At 45.5% G+C, this 17,113-nt stretch overlaps 1 protein-coding gene across 2 annotated transcripts in view; it reads left to right on the forward strand.

The window, feature by feature from the left end:
* LOC102388586 (D-aspartate oxidase) overlaps nt 1-17,113 on the forward strand; it is a 213,193-nt gene that overhangs the window by 162,781 nt on the left and 33,299 nt on the right. For both annotated transcript variants that reach the window (XR_003093030.1, XM_025198869.1), the window contains exons 4-5: nt 3,137-3,276; nt 14,593-14,821. Coding sequence is in view for 1 of the 2 variants with exons in the window: in XM_025198869.1 (XP_025054654.1) it covers nt 3,137-3,276; nt 14,593-14,821 (369 nt within the window). In the remaining variant the exon portion in view is untranslated. The remainder of the gene's footprint in view (nt 1-3,136; nt 3,277-14,592; nt 14,822-17,113) is intronic.

Here is a 17,113-nt window from a genome sequence, read left to right on the forward strand (position 1 = left end):
ACTGGCTTAAGAATTTTGTGAATCAATCCATTGATGGCATTACAAAGTCTATTTACTTTGCAGAAAATGAATTTCCCATCTACAACAGATTATTTTTACCTATGTTTTAATTAGCATCCATATGTTATGGGTTTTTTTAATCGCAGTGCCATCTTGTTCATGACTTTATGTAGCTGAATGGAGGGAGGGGAAGGAGGAGCCCAAAGTTCTTGATTAAGGCTTAGCAAATCCTGGGAACAGCAAAAGGAGAAGCTATGTAAGCTTTTGTGAACTTGCCATGGGAATTATGAGCTAAACAGTTAAAAAACAACACCAAACCCTAAAACCCCAAGCCCCTTACCCTGGAGCTCCCTGAATGTTAATTCTCCAGATAATGATCTTTTAAAGCTTAAGCCTATTTAGAAACAAATGTAATAATATAAATGATGTGGGTAGTGCCAGTGATAGCTAAGGCTGAATTCTATTTTCCATTATACGCCTTTATTCAGTTGTTTTATTTCATTGGTTCTAGAGGTTTCATCTGCACTTTCCTACTTTTAGTCAAGAGTGATGAGGAAGTGATGATAATGATTTGGGGAAGATGCATAGGATGTTGTTATTGCTCTTGTTTGTTTCTAGGGCAGTTTTGAAGTTTCACAGTCAAAACATTTTTCTGGACACACACATTCTCTTGGAATCATGATTGGTGCTTGGCGTAGAGAGGGACTTTTCTCCAGTCTTTAAGTGGACGTTTGCAACCTTTTCTCTCAGATCTGGATCACTCAGTAATGATCCATACCATTATGGCCCTCAAATTTGATTGCTGTGCTGTAATCTGTCTGATGTTGTCTTGATGACCACTTGTTAGTTGCTGCTGATACAGATGGGGCAGCCTATTAGGCCAGGGGTGGGCAATTATTTGGGCTCAAGGGACACTTGGGGAGCTTTGATCAGCTGTTGCGGGTTGCATTAGCACCCCAGCCCCTGCAACAACCCACCAAAACTCTGTATGTGGGAAGCAGTGTTCAGGAGTGGGTGAGGCTGGGATCACATGTTCCGTGTGCGCGTGTGCACACTGTCTGGGTGCTAGGTCCTGGGAGCCTGCTGTGGATGAGGGGTGGGGAGGGCAGGAAGCATGTGCAGGAGAGCTCCCCTGGGCAGTGCAGTCCATGCTGCCCCTGCAGCACTCTGCATGGGGCTGAGCCCCACCTGCTTGCACCAGGGCAGCCTGTGCTGCACTCTCACATATGCCTGCAGCTTGGTTGGGTGCTGCTCTGTGCCCCCTGCTTCCAGTTCTGGGATCTGGAGCCGGAGCCCCATGCACCTACCAGGAGCAGTGCGATGTGGTGTGGCAGGAGCAAGAGGAGGAGCTACTCCTGGAGGCAAGGGACACAGAGCAGCACCCAGCTGGCTGCAGCTGTACCAGAAACAACCTGCTGGAAGCTGCTCCTGCCCCACCACACAGGAGGCTCCAGCTCCTGAGAAGGTGACCAGGAGCTGAAGCCAGAGCCCCAGGTGCTGGGGTAGGAGCTGCCCAGCTGAAATTGCCCACCTGGCGCAGTGCGGTGAGGCAGGGGCAAGATCAGAACCAGGAGTAGGAGCCCAGCACAGGCTGCCCAGGCATGAGCAAGCAAGGCATTTCCCCAATGGAGCACTGTGGGGGCTGCTGCAGGCTGGATCTAGTCCCCTGGCAGGCTGTGTTTGGCCTGCATGCTGTTTTTTGCCTACCTCTGTATTGGGCAGTAATGGCTACTGGAAACTTTATAGCAGCAGTTATTAACAATTACCCTGCCTTCATATTGGTTTTTAGAAGCAATTCAAGATGTTGTTTTTAAAGAAAGGGTAAGATCCTTAACCATGCTCTGGCTTCTTTATTCTGCTTACAGGGGCTAGAGCATGATAAGTGACCCCTAAAAGCCACATACCTGGACACAGAAGGATTCCTTGATGTATTCCTTCAGCAAATAGGCAAAAGACTGTGTCATGGACCCTGTCACAAGCAGTGTCATAATGTTATTGTCATAGTGGACCCGTGTGTTGAGTAATGGGTGTGCTAAGGGCATGGCTGCAGTGTATAGTATTTTGGAGATTCTGGGCAGGGTATGATAACCCACAGGGAAGACCCACCTGCCAGCCACCTGTCCACCCCTGGAATAGCTCAGAATCTTGGAAGACATAAAAGGTGGCTTAAAGCCCTTGTAAAGGCACAGCACAAAGTCTGGCTTTCATTGGACTGCAGTCCTGGCTGAGAGCATGGTTCTTCCCATATGATAATTTCAGAGTTCCCACCATTCAAAGTTAACAGTCCCTTTATTTTAAAAGTCTATATGGTGGTGGTGAGGCATGCTGAGTGAAATATCACTTAGAAGGTCCTTTCACTTGGCTAGCCAAGATTAATTAGTGCACTCTTATCTTTGTCCAGCTTTGCCTTTTGTATCTACTCTGTGTAAAAAAAAAATAAAAAAAAAATCAATTCAGATTTCTGAGGAATTGATCATTACCTCTCACTTTCAAGTTTAGATTTTAGGGCCCCTGTTCAGAGCATTTAAGGAGCACATGCTTAATTTAAAGCCCGTGCTTACATCCATCACTATTCTCTTAAGCCCTTGATTAAGCACCTGCTTTGCTGTATGGGGATGTTTATATGCACACTTTTTTTTTTTTAACTGAGATTCAAGACTCTATATATAGACTTTACCTTTATTTTTGCCTAAAATTTCCTTGCACACCTATGGTTCTGTATAAATAGAATAGTGAATCATATATAATAAGAAAAACTCATAACACTATTATATCTCATAACAATGCAAATGCAATCCAATGTTTGAAAGGAAAAATAAATAGATTTTTTTAAGTTAAAGTGAATTATTTTCTGGCAAATAAACTCAAGATTTAATGCCTATTCTAGCTCAGTTATGTGCCTTTCATATCTGTATTGTTCTTATAAGGGATTTTTCTGATCCACTACATCCTTCACTAAGTAGAACAAGGATGGAAAAAACAACAGATTTTCTAGTCATGGATCAGTTTGCCTGTCAAATTTATAATTATGCCATTTTAATAATTTACTCATCTCCACCTTCGCCCCAGAATATAAACCACAAGAAAATTACAGAGTATTATACTGAAACAACAGATTTCCTTCTTCTGATTTCAGACTTCCTGTGAAAATATGAACATGAACAGCCTGACAGGTAATTCTGAAACCACTAAGAAGCCTTGGACAATCTGTCTTGATGAAAGGTTCAGTTTAATTCATCAAATCAAGAGCAAGCAATGCCGTCTCTATTCATTGGGGTGAGTGTTGCCTCTGGGAGACAAAGAAAACTATTTCTACCTGAATATACTTTAGCATTAAAAGCATTGAGCAAATTGCAACAAATTTCATCTTTAAAAACGTGGGTTTTGTATAGTTCCTTTTAATATATGTTGGCCTCTTATTGTAGTAGGGCCATAGTGTTGTCGTTGTGGTGGTCCAGAGAATATCCAAGAAAAATGTCTGTTTGGTAAAATCTTTTATTGGACCAATTCTGTAGTTGGGAGAGAGGTTAGATAAGCTTTGAGACACAAAAGCCCTTCCTCAGGTCTTATGTTATTGTTGTGGAATGTGTTTTTAGTAAAAGCCATTCCTTCTATAAGCGTCTATGAATATGAACTTTTGTAGTCCTTCCCTTTCTTACCATCAACATGACAATGAATTGCCTGCTGAAAAATAATGCAGTAAAATGTTAAGTGGTAGCTCTATTAGGAGAAGATAGAGGTTAAGGAAATTAATTGAGAAGTATAGATCATAGAAAATTAGGGTTGGAAGGGATGCCATCTAATCCAATCCCCAACTATTTTATTCCAGCCAGGGCTTTGTCAAGCCAGGCCTTAAAAACCTCTAAGGATGGAGGTTCTACCACCACTCTGGGTAATCTGTTTTAGTGCTTCACCACCCTCCTAGTGAGAACATTTTTCCTAATATCCAAACTAAACCCCCTCTTGCTGCAACTTGAGATCTTTGCTCCTTGTTCTATCATGTGTCACCACTGAGAACAGTCTAGCTCAGAGGTGGGCAATTATTTCAGCTGGACAGCTGCTTAATGACTTTTGGTGCACTGTCTAGGGTAACCCCACCCCTTGGTGGGGGGCCTGCCCCAATTGCCGTATTGGGATCGGAAGTCTTACCCCCACTACTCCCTGACCTTTATCACCGGAAGTCTCTCCCCTTGCCCCTGGAAGCACTGCTTTTGGGGGTGGGAGGGGCTGCCATCCTGCAACTGGAACCCCCCCCCCCCAAATATATTAGATGTTTGTTTTGTTTTTTAGTATAACATATTTTAATGTTATTTTAAAAAAAAATATTTGTCCTGATTTTGTGTGTTTGCCTAGCGTATATAGAGGTGATTGCACAATAGCTCAACATAGTCTTACCCCCTACACACAATATACAAATGTATGTGGATGTGGGGTGTAAGGTTTGTGGGATGGGGTTGTGAAAAGGCATGGGGTTTGTGTGTGTGTGTGTGTGTGTGTGTGTGTCGAGGGGGTGGTATGTGGGGCCCCCCTGCCACATGCTCCCTCTCCCTCATGGCGCATAGCCCCTACCGCTGGCTTTGGCCTAGTCCCAGGGGCTGCGTGGCGCTGGCCCAGCCCACTGGTTTTCATAGACATTTGATCTGGAAGGGACCCCGGAGGATCATTGAGTCCAGCCCCCTGCCCCAGGGGCAGGAAGTCAGCAGGGATCATAGGATCCCAGCAAGATAAGCATCCAAATGCATCTTGAAGGCATTCAAAGTGGGTGCTTGAACTGCCTCCGGCAGCAGTCTATTCCAAACCTTGGGGGCTCGGACAGTGAAGAAGTTCTTTCTTATGTCCAGCCTGAATCGGTTGCAGTGATCGTTCAATCTTGTCATCCCTTGGGGTGCTCTGGTGAACAGACGTTCCCCCAGATTCTGATGAGCACCCCCGATAAACTTATAGGTGGCTACCAGATCACCCCTGAGCCTGCGCTTTTCCAGGCTGAAGAGTCCCATGGCTCTCAGCCTCTCATCATAAGGTCTGTTTTCCTGACCTCTGATCATGCGTGTGGCCCTCCTTTGCACCCTCTCAAGCTTCTCCACATCCTTTTTGAGTTGTGGAGCCCAAAACTGGATGCAGTACTCCAGCTGCCGCCTCACCAAGGCCAAGAACAATGGGAGAACGACGTCCTGCGATTTGCTTGAGAAGCATCTATGGATGCAAGCCAGTGTCTTTGCCGCTTAACTCGGCATCACAATGAAGTCTCATGTTCATTTTGTGGTCAAGCATGACCCCCAAGTCCCTTTCATCTGTGGTGCTAGCCAGCATAGCACTGTCGAGCCTATAAGCATGCTGCAGGTTTTTCCTCCCAAGGTGGGGAGAACTTGCATTTTTCGGTGTTGAACACCATCAGGTTCTCATCCACCCATTTCATGAGCCTGTCAAGATCTGCCTGGATCACCCTTCTTTCCTCAGCTGTGGATGCTTTACCCCAGAGTTTGGTGTCATCAGCAAACTTGGCCAGTCCGCTTCTGACACCATTGTCCACATCATTGATGTGGATGTTAAATAGTATAGGCCCTAGGACAGAGCCTTGAGGACCCCACTGGTGACCGTGCACCAAGATGATTGGCTCCTGTCAACCACCACCCTTTGGTATACAACGTCAATCTCTTCCCCCTTGTCCAGGTGATAAGTCACCTGGTCATAAAAGGAAATGAGATTGGTCAAGCAAGACCTACCCGCAACAAACCCATGCTGGGTATCCCTCAGGATATTGCCTTCAGCTAGTCTGTTAAGGATGGCCTATTTGATAATCTTTTCCAAGACCTTCCCCAGGATAGAGGCCAGGCTGATGGGCCTGTAGTTTGCAGGATCTACTTTCCTCCCTTTCTTGAAGATAGGCATGACATTGGCCCTGTTCCCATCTTCGGGCACTTCACCAGAGCACCAGGAGTTATCAAAGATCCATGCCAGGGGCTGAGTTATGATGCTTGCCAGCTCCTTGAGTACCTTTGGGTGTAACCCGTCAGGGCCAGCTGACTTGAAGGTATCCAGCCTAATAAGGTGTTCCTTCACGAGGTCAGCTTTGATGGAGGGCAAGGAATCTCCCTTACCTGGGCCTCCCTGACCCATAGTGGGCAGGGGTATCCCATGGGACTGGTGAAAAACTGACGCAAAGTACCCATTTAGCAAGTTCATTTTTTCCTGGGCATCGGTTGTCAATTGCCCCATCTGGTTTAGCAGGAGTCCAGTGTTGTCCTTTGCTTTTCCTCCGGCTCCCCACATATCTAAAAAAAGGACTTTTTATTGTCCTTGATATTCGTAGGTAACTGGAATTCCATCGCAGCCTTGGCTTTCCTGGTTTGCTCTCTGCAGGTCCGGACTAGAGCAGAGTATTCCTCCTTGGTGGTGGTTCCAGTCCTCCATCCTTTGTAGGTTTTCATTTTAAGACGCAGGAGGTCCGCCAGTTCCCTGGAGAGCCAAGGGGGCTGCTGTGCCCTTTTGCTGCCTTTCCTCCGAGATGGGATGGACTTTGCTTGCGCATCCAGGATTGCTCCCTTGAGGAGCAACCACTCATCCTGAACTCCCCTCTCCTTTGGTCTGTGGCCCTTTAGGGCCTCGCTGAGAAGCCTCCTGAGCTTGTCAAAGTCAGCTTTCCTGAAGTCAAGGACAAGACCAGGCTGGCTCTGTCAGCACATGGGGCTTGCAGCACCGCAGGCGAGAGGCATGTGCCATCAGGCCAGGCCCGATGGCAGGTGACTCTCTGTGGCTCCTGGTTCATGTGCCATCAGGCCAGGTGGGCTCCATGCCACCACGTAGGGCCCCAGCACAGCAGCTACAAATGGATTCTTTGAGGACCTGCTCCAGGAATTTTCCAGGGACTGAGGTGAGGCTAATTGGTCTGGAGTTCCCTGGATCCTCCTTCTTCCTTTTCTTAAAGATGGGCACTACATTTGCCCGTTTCCAATTGTCTGGAACCTCCCCCAATTACCAACAGTTTTCAAAGATAGTGGTCAGTAGCTCTGCATTTACATCAGCCAAGTCCCTCAGCATCCTCAGATGCATTGCATCCAGTCCCATTGACTTGTACACATCCAGCTTTTCTAAATAATCCGTAACTTGTTCTTTCACCACTGAGGGCTACTCACCTCCTCCCCAAACTGTGCTGCCCAGCGTAGTAGTCCAGGAGCTGACCTTGCCTGTGAAGGCTGAGGTAAAAAAGGCATTGTGTACTTCAGCCTTTTCCTCATAGTCTGTCACTCAGTTGCCTCTCTGATTCAGTAAGCAGCCCACACCTTCCCTGAACTTCCTCTTGTTGCTAACATATTTGTAGAAACCCTTCTTGTTACCGTTCACCTCCCTTGCTAGCTGCAACTCCAGTTGTGCTTTGGCCTTCCTGACTTCATCCCTGCATGTCTAAGCAATATTCTTATACTCCTCCCTAGTTGTTTGTCCAATCTTCCACTTCTTGTAAGCTTCCTTTTTGTGTTTAAGCTTACCAAAGAGTTCTCTACTAAGCCAAGCTGGTCACCTGCCACCTTTGTTATTCTTTCTACACATTGGGATGGTTTGTTCCTGTACCCTCAGTAAGGTTTCTTTAAAATACAGCTTGTACAAAGTACAAAGCTTCCTGCTCTACGCATGGGCTTCTTGCACAATTACCAATTACTTCAAACAAATTATTTATACCGCTCCAGTTATTTATACAACCCCTAGCTCAGGAATTGAGCCTTTTAATACAAGACAGTATTTGCCAATGAATTGTCTTGAGAGTCTCAGAGCACTTGCAGAGGTGATGATGAATAATAAACACAATCGTGGCCTTCTTTTAAAACGTTTTAGCCTGTTTAGTGTTCTCCCAAGGATACCATATTAACAACAATTGAAATTAAAGTCTTCTCTCAACAGAGCAAGAACTTCAGAAGCAGCAAACTCAACATGCTAGCCTATCAATATAGTCCTCCTGCAGGGAAGACCACAGTTTAGTCTACTGAATCGATTCAGTCATTGCCCTTTAAATTGCTGGTGCTGCCAGTGTGAGGATGCTAGCTGGGAACTAGACTAACCATTAGTTCATTTTGCATAAATCATCAAACATATGTCAGTTAATAAAACTTGCCCCTATTGTCCTGGGCCAGTTTCTGAGTGGTGGTATAGTGAGAGAATCTCTCTCTCATTGCTATTTCTCTGAACTGTCACACTGTCTATGATTTTGGTACTATAGACTTAACAGCGAGTAAAACTTTCGGAGGTGAAAAGAAGTGAGAAATGCATTTGTGTGGCATTCTTCAGTAATGAAGATAGAACAAGTAGTGTAAGGGCTGATCTAAAGCCTGCCAGTGTGAGAGGGAATTTTTCCTTGGATTTGAGTGAGCTTTGGATTAGGTGGAGGTTGAGCCCAGGGTTCGAATTACAGGGTAGCTCAGGGGGGTTGAGCCCCCACATAATAGATGAGAACTCCCCATAAGAGATGAAAGCCCCACCCCTGGCCTGCCCCACACCTCAGATGATGGTGGCAGGGGGGGGGGGGGAGATCCCCCCCCCCCAAGAGTCAGAATGTAAAGGCGAACCCTGGTTGAGCCCAGACTCCTGAGAAAGTGAGTCTGTGACCAAAAAATTTTCCTTGTAGAAGAAAATTAACTGAGTTCTGAACTCTTACCCAGAGAGAAAGCATTCCTCCTACATTAGAGGGTTGCACCCAGAGAGTCGTAGTGGATGGGTCGGTATCGACCTGGAAGGGTGTGGGCAGTGGAGTCCCACAGGACTCGGTCCTAGGACCGATACTCTTCAATGTCTTCATCAGCGACTTGGACGAGGGAGTGAAGTGTACTCTGTCCAAGTTTGCGAATGACACAAAAATGTGGGGAGAAGTAGACACACCAGAGGGCAGGGAACAACTACAAGCAGACCTAGACAGGTTGGACATATGGGCAGAAAACAAGAGAATGCAGTTCAACAAGGAGAAATGCAAAGTGCTGCACCTAGGGAGGAAAAATGTCCAGCATACCTACTGCCTAGGAAATGACCTGCTTGGTGGAACGGAAGCGGAAAGGGATCTTGGAGTCCTAGTGGACTCCAAGATGAACATGAGTCGTCAGTGTGACGAAGCCATCAGAAAAGCTAATGGCACTTTATCGTGCATCAGCAGATGCATGACGAACAGATCCAAGGAGGTGATACTTCCCCTCTATTGGGTGCTGGTCAGACCACAGTTGGAATACTGCGTGCAATTTTGGGTGCCGCACTTCAAGAGTGATGCAGATAACCTGGAGAGGGTCCAGAGAAGGGCTACTCGTATGGTTAAGGGCTTGCAGGCCAAGCCCTATGAGGAGAGACTGGGGCACCTGGACCTCTTCAGCCTCCGCAAGAGAAGGTTGAGAGGCAACCTTGTGGCTGCCTATAAGTTCATCACGGGGGCACAGAAGGGAACTGGTGAGGCTTTACTCACCAAGGCACCCCTGGGGGTTACAAGAAATAATGGCCATAAGCTAGCAGAGAGCAGATTTAGACTAGACATTAGGAAAAACTTCTTCACAGTTAGAGTGGCCGAAGTCTGAAATGGGCTTCCTGCCTATGCAGGGGGTCGGACTCGATGATCTATTGAGGTCCCTTCCAACCATAGCATCTATGAATCTTTTTGCTGCTTATTTTCCTCAAGAATGTACACGACACATTTCAAGTGAACATGATATAATTTTAATACCAGAACAAAACGTAGACACGTGTGAATTTTTCACAAGTGTATTTTTTTTCCTGCCCTATAAAAAACTGCCCCATGCAAGTTATTTGCTGGTCTAGCCTCATGAGATGCATGTACGTAGCATATAACTAACCAAGATGCAGAGTTAATGAAGCAATTAAAAAAAATCCAAAACCCACACACTTAAGGTTAAAGAGAAGCAGTCTTAATTTCCTCATATTCCCTATATAATCTTTGCAGCTAATTATTATTTAATTCTTCTGTCAGATGTCCTTTAGTTTGACGGGGAGAAAAGCAATTTTGTTCCAAGCAAGACAAAAATCTCCTTTAAATGTTCTTTTCTCTAATGCATTTTATAAAGCGCAGTTGAGGAACAGCTGCTTCATGTGAAGCAGGTCTTCCACTGAGGGTGAATGTAGCACAAAGGCAAAAGTTCAGTTTGAGTGTAAAAGGGACAACCCTGCATTAAACCTATGCTTCATTAAAAATTTAAGAAAACATATTGGTATGTTCTGTATTTGAGATGGCCATGCTGAGAGGTGGGAAATGGTACATATTTAATATGTGAAATATGCAAGTGAGTAGTGCCTAAACTCTCCAGAGGCCCTTTGAAATTAATTTAAGCTGCTCTAGCTATCAAGATGTAGGTTGCCATTTTTGCTCTGGGGACAAGATTTCCTAGTATGATATGCAATTGCAGTAACCACTAGTGACTTAAGATGCTAGATGCTGTTCCCAGTGTTCTGCATGTGTAGTTTTGCAGCCCCATCCTAGCCTCATTTTAAATTAATGCCTGACTGACTGTACTGCCTCATTTGAAACACCATGAGTCCTAGGTGTTTTGGACATGCATTGTCTAGCTGGGGAACACAGGAGCAGGAAAGTACAGTAAAATCCCTGTTAACTGGCATGAGTGGGGAATGGGGGGTGCTGGTAAGCTAAGAGTGCCAGTTTCCAGGTTGTGGGGCGGGGTGGGGAGGCTGTGGTGGCAGCCACATGGGGTGTGGGGCTCCCAGCTCTCACCCCGGGCAGGGTGGAAGGGGCCACAGGAATCACTCCCAGGGTGGGCGGGTCTCAGCTGCACCCTGGCAGCTCCAGCTGCGGCCCTGCTCTAGGTACTGGGAGCTGCAAGACACGCTGGGGGCAGGCAGGAGAGCCTGACCATGCTCTCTGTGGTGGGCGCTGCACCCAGCCACTCATGGGCCTGAGGGGCTTGAGCTGCTGCCTGTGGGCGCAGGGCTCTCGGCTCTGACCCCGGGCAGTGTGGGAGGTGGTAGTGCTGGGGAAGTGTCCCTCTTGGCTTCTGGCCATGCACCACTCCCCCCCCCCCCCCCCCCCCCCAACCACCCCAACCAGGGCGTGCTGCGGGGGGGGGAGGGGGCGTGTCATGCATGAAGTTAGGTAAGAAAGCAGCTCAGCAGGCAGGAAAGTAGCAGGGCACAGTGCTATGTGCATCCCACCACTAAAATTCCAATTGATCAAGTACTTTGGTTAGTAAAATCCTGGATAACAGGGATTTTACAGTATATGTAATATGTTAAAGTTACATCAGAGCATGTCAGCCAAGATTGGAGGGTGTAAAATATGGAAATGCTTCATTGTGGGTGGTAAGACCCAGGGTAATCTGAGCTATCTCCTGGACTGGCTTTGTGTTGACAACATACAAGAGGGCTATGGCATTAATCCTACTGGGAATTAAATACCAGTATGGTGCTACTCATGCCCTCAATCATCACAATGCATCTAAGCTAGGACAGAGAAAGTGGGAATCTTCTATATGATGGAGGAGATGGGGATGCATCCTTCTTTTCAAGTGTCTGTGCAGTGCTAGCAACAGTCTGGCTCTAGGTGTGTGTGCATATCACCTTCTAGTGAGTGACCCACAGAAAGAAAGATCTGCAGCTCCAGCACTATGGGGGTGGCTTAATTTTTTGGAGTTGAAGACCCTTGAGTCCTATCTTTGCTGATGGGCATAGAGGCTAGTGTCCCTAGCACTATAAAAGATTAATTAAACAAATGGCAGGCACTAGAAACAGTAGGAAATATGCCGGGCTTTTAAAAGTCTGTTATGTATGCATTTTAAATAGGCTTGGCAGGATTTGATTTTTATTGCTAAATGGCGATAAGACTTTGATTTCACCTCACACTCATGGACTGACAAAAATATGTTTATTGGTGATAATTGGAATGTATACCAAGTATGTCAGAAAAAAAAAAAGGGACATTGTTGTGAGGTCCCACCCCACAACAGGGGCAGGGCTGTTGGCAGCTGGGAGCCTGGTGTCGTCAGTCACTCACTCTGCCCAGGTTCAAGCCAGGGATTGGGCACCAAATTCCTGCCCAGACCTCTGCAGCCCCTGCATGCTCAGGGCAGGGTGTGCGGGGGTGCCCCTGGGGCCCAGCCACTGCCTCTTCACTGCCCAGAGGGGTGGGAGGCTATGGCTGTCAAGGGGCCAGGCGGCCCCTCTGCTGGTGCCTGCCAGGTGGGTCTCACCCCTTAAGGGGCTGTGGGGAGCAGGGGACTGCTTGCTGGGCAGCCACTGCCTCCTAGTGTGTGACAGGGGGCACACTCAGGGCCTGGTCTCGTGCTGGCCCGCCCACCTGTCTCTATGGGGTAATCCACCCTGTCTCACCTGCCACGACTTTACTGTTTCCATAAATGGATGGTAAATGCGGGAGATTGCCCATTACATGCCCCAATGCCAGGGGGTGCTATCTGCAGCTCCAACCTACCCTACATCACAGCTCATGCCTCACAGATGGCATTCACATGTTGTAATCATACTCTGCACCATGACTGGTGCTCCCGGGTCTCACTGGGACTGCTGGAACAGCAGGTCATTGTGTTCAAATACTGGTCTTACTTTCGTCCCACACCTCCACCTCCTTGCAGCAGAGGATTTATCGGGGTCAGGACTCACCCCTCACTCTCTGGCTGAGCCCCCTACTCAGCCTCTGGCCCAAACTACAGCCTTAGGCATGCACAACTATGCCTTGGCCTCTACCCCACACGTGGGGTTCCTACTATGCCCCCTCTAGAGCCTCCACACCACACCCCATCCTGGGGTCTTCTCATCTTCATGATCAACTATTCATGGGGCTGGCCCTTGTGCTGCCTTTCAGGCTTACTCCCAGTTCAGCCCTACTCCATGCACCCCCAAGACTGCCCTCAGGTCTACTCCTTGTTCAGCCCTACTCAGCCTCCATAATTCACAGCCCATCAGGCCTCCTCCCATTCAGGCCTACTCTGTACAGGGCCACACACTACCCACTCTGGGGTCTCCGGGATCTCACACCCCCACTGGGCTCAGGTGGCACTCTGCTTGCCATGCTTAGCCCCACTACTCCCAAAACTGCCTCTAAAGCCCACCCAAAGTTGGGGGCTGGGGTTAAGGCATCCCTCCTCACCTTTCACTGTGGATGGTAACTGGCCTGGCACTTCCTGGGGACTCCCACACAACCAGAAGCCCCCCCCCGGCCACCCTTCTCCAGTATGGTGCAGTTTTAGGTCATGCCCAGGACCAACAGCCTCCAGCTCCTACCTGCTAGATGTTCCATGCAACTCAGCCAGGCAATATTTCTACCTGGCTAGCAGTATCTAACTCCTGTGTTTATATAGGCAGCCAGTGTTCTAAAATGGCTGGCACAATCAGGCACCTGCTGGCTGCTTGACTCAGCCCTTAAAGTGGCAGGCACCAACAGTGCCCTGTCACAGTGCAGTGTGGGACTTGGGGAATTCAGCCGCATTTGACAGCTAGGAGTTCCCTGATGAGTCTCCTCCCACAGCAACTGCCTCCGTAGCCCCTGCCTGCAGGCCCTACACCAGCCCTTTCCCCTGCATTCAGTTCCATGAGGGCAAAGGCTCCAGCCTGGTATGGATGTATTATCAAATGAACAGAATAATTTTAAACCAGTATGCTTTATTAATTTATAGATAATTACTTTTTATATTTTCACATGTGCTTTTATAAAGCTTTTATCAGTATACTGTCATTACTAAATTGGCTGCCCCACATTGCCCCTAATTTTGCACAGTCCTGAAAATTTAAATTGATAAAAATCAAAATAAATGGTTAAAAATAAACATCAATTTTAGCCATCAAAATTAAAAAGAATCAAATTCTGCCAAACCTAATTTTAAATGTATTTATTATTCTGGTAACACTGTGATTATCAGAGTGGACTATAGGAATATGTGCATTGGTAGCTAAAATAATCTATTACAATTTTGTTGTGGGAAGAGGTGGAATGAAAAAATGAAGAATACATCTGTACTCCCAAGTATATTTGTTGATGGCAGAACTGCGGTCTTGAATTACTCCTGAAATGAAGTACCATATTCTTTATTGAAAAAATGAGGTGGGTTTTAGGAAGCCAGCTCCCTGGGAATATTGTTAAGTTTCAGGGCATTTGATTACAGATTGCTTGCTTCTGGCCTCACATGCACCTTGTTAATCTGTTACTCGTACATTACAGTGAATTTAATCCCTGCCCCCCCCATTGAAATATTTATTTTCTATAAATAAACTCTATGGAATTCTATAAAAAAAATTTCTAAAAATACTCTGAAAGTCACTTATGCCTGTCCCATTGGGGATAATAAAGACATCGGTACATTTCTTCCTTTCTTAAATCACAGTTATTGATTGCTAGTCTCCAACCAGAGTGATAGTGGGTGGTAGTTTTATTTATGTTTTTACTTCCAATGATCTAGTCAGACTCCTGACCCTATTTGCTAAGTACTGTGCATACATACAAACAGTTTACAATTTGAAAAAGTATTTTCTCTGCTTTACTTTAAAAGCCAATAGGTAGAAGTATTCCCACTCCTCAAGTGAGCAACTGGAATTTTACAACTGTGTGACATTTTTTTACAGTTATACTAATAACTTCTTGGTTTTTTGCAGACTGGGAAGTGATGATAACCAGTTTGAGATCAACATGGCCAGCAGCGGATGTGAGGTGCATCGTTTTGATCCTAGTATCAAATCAGCGCACATTCAGGAGGGACAACATCTCTGGTACCATCGCCTGTCCATTGACTGGAGAGATCCTAACCCCGTGATTGCTGCTCATAGACTGCGCAGCAATACAAAAAAGCTTGGTACAATCTTAAATGAATTTGGACACCAGAAGGTGAGAATTCTAGGTGCATTTGTAACTCAAGGGTTAAGTGCTAGGAAAACTTCATAAGCTTCCTTCCTGCTTCTTGAAGGGCTTTGAGCTTTGTCTGTCATCCCCACAATGCTCTCTCAGCTGAGCCTCTCTCTTCATGAAAAATGATAATGTAATCTATTGTGAGATATGCTTTTCTATAGTGCTTTTTAATTTTATTGGCAGCAGCTTCCTTGATTTTTAACTCACCAGCTGTGCATTTTTAATGCTTTTTCCCTCTCTTTCTCTTTAGGGCTTTTTAATAATAGTTAGTTGATGACTGTGGTTACTTGCATCTTCTACCCTGAAGCAGTCCTCTGAGTTTGAGCAGTGTATCCTTAATACAATGCATTTTATAGTCCCAAGAAAACATTTACAACTACCATAAGAGCAGAAGAGATGGTGAAAGTGTTGTTTATGTTTACGGGGTCACTCATCTTTATTAGACATCAGTAGCAAAAGCATCCTGGTTTGAACTGGGCAGGTCTGCTTTTTTGGATTTGCCTAATCTCTCTATTTAGAGCTGTAAAAGACATCTCAGTTCTTCAGGTCTTTAATTACTTGTGCCAAAGCACACTTCCGAGAACTCCTGACAGGCAGATTGCATGCTTTCAGATGAATTTTGCCTTCAGAGAGTGGACCAGCCTGAATTAAAATGCTAATATTCATTGGTGCCTGCAGCTAGTTCTGCTCATTTTTGTTTTTTTTAAAGAAATAGACAGACCCAACTGAGGAGGTCATCTCGTGCAGGCTTAGCCAACCAAACAGCAAATAGAGGTTGTCACTGTAAATTATGACAAAGTACGAGGTGCCTTTTTCTGTTCCTTTTTTCCCTTGTTTTTTTTTTTGTTTTGTTTTTTAACTTCAACTCTCCTGACTCAACTATTCTGAAGATAAATGTAGAGCAAAGCTTTTTTCTGAACCACTTAGTCATCTGCTGCTTAGTTGTATTGTTCCTGTCTTAGTAAAATGGCATCTGAACAGAGAGGATTTTCCTTTCATATAGACATCAAAATGTTTATTTAGATTTTAGAAAAAATTTTTTCCTGTGCAAGCGATTAGCAGTTCTATCCAGAAAAAGCACATGGAACTTGTAAGACTCACTGATTTGCTACTGCAGCTATTTAGAATGGGTAGAAGATGCTGAATGAAAAGGAAGATTGTACCCTGTAATTTCTGTGTAAATTGGGAGGAAGTCACCAATGCATAGCAGGACTATGAAAACCACCCCGCACAGCAGAACACTGTAGCTTTACTGTGCAGATGGAAGGCAGCTATGGTGTGTGCCTCAACGTGTAGGGGAGGTAGAGTGGTGTGGCTAATGAGTTTTTAGTTATGTTGTTCCAGTGGCCACACATATATTACATAGAACTTGATTGGGGTCTCTGCATGCATTATGAGCAGGATGGATGCTATACTGTTTCCCATTCACTGATATCCCTGTAACTCCCCTTACGAAGTTAGCATATTGATTGAAGGTGTGAGTTGAATTTCAGCCAGTGAAATTAAATCCTTTATTTGCTTAACAGTGTTCAGTGTTCTATCATGTCCTATTTATGAACTATTGGAATAAGCCAACTCAGTGTACATAATTCATTTTATTTTTCCCTGTATTTGAAATGGAAGTGAAGAAGCTGTATGTTGCATAAAGACTCCAACAAGCTGCTGTTTATTAAGAGTACATCATAGTAAATACTCTGACATTCAGGTTTTCATTTTTTTTGCTGAATGCAAGTGGAATGTTTTCCATGACTGCATAAATAAGCTAATGCAAAACATTTTCATGAAATACTTTACAAAGCCCCATTCCAATTAACAATTGAAAACATCCCCCCCACTTCCCATTCTTTTAACTTTAAAAATCTCCCTGCTTTCCTTCAGTGTTCTTCCTGTCATGTTTCACATGGGGAATTTCTGGGAATTTTGTTCAAGCAGAATTTTTGTCTGTGCAATAATTAGACTGGTGCCTGTTTAAAAACAAACAAACAGAAACATTTACAGTTAAATTATTTGAGAGGAGGCACTCACATTGGCTAAGTACAGAGGTTCAAAAAGCCCAAGGCAAAATTGACTCAATCGTTGCAGGTTTTTCTAAGCTGTGTAGATTGAACTAGTAACAAACTGAAATGATGTTCAGTGTTCAGGTGGCAAGAGAGGCAGAAGCCTGCGTTGGCCCATGCCAGGAGCCTTGAGGTGCTTCTAAGGCTATGGAGTCCAGCTCAGTGATAGTCTAGGTCTGATTGTCTGCTGGCTCTACCCTCTACTGCTGATGAG

The sequence above is a fragment of the Alligator sinensis genome, unplaced genomic scaffold, assembly GCF_000455745.1.
Source record: "Alligator sinensis unplaced genomic scaffold, ASM45574v1 scaffold737_1, whole genome shotgun sequence".
In the NCBI taxonomy this organism is placed as follows: Eukaryota; Metazoa; Chordata; order Crocodylia; family Alligatoridae; genus Alligator; species Alligator sinensis.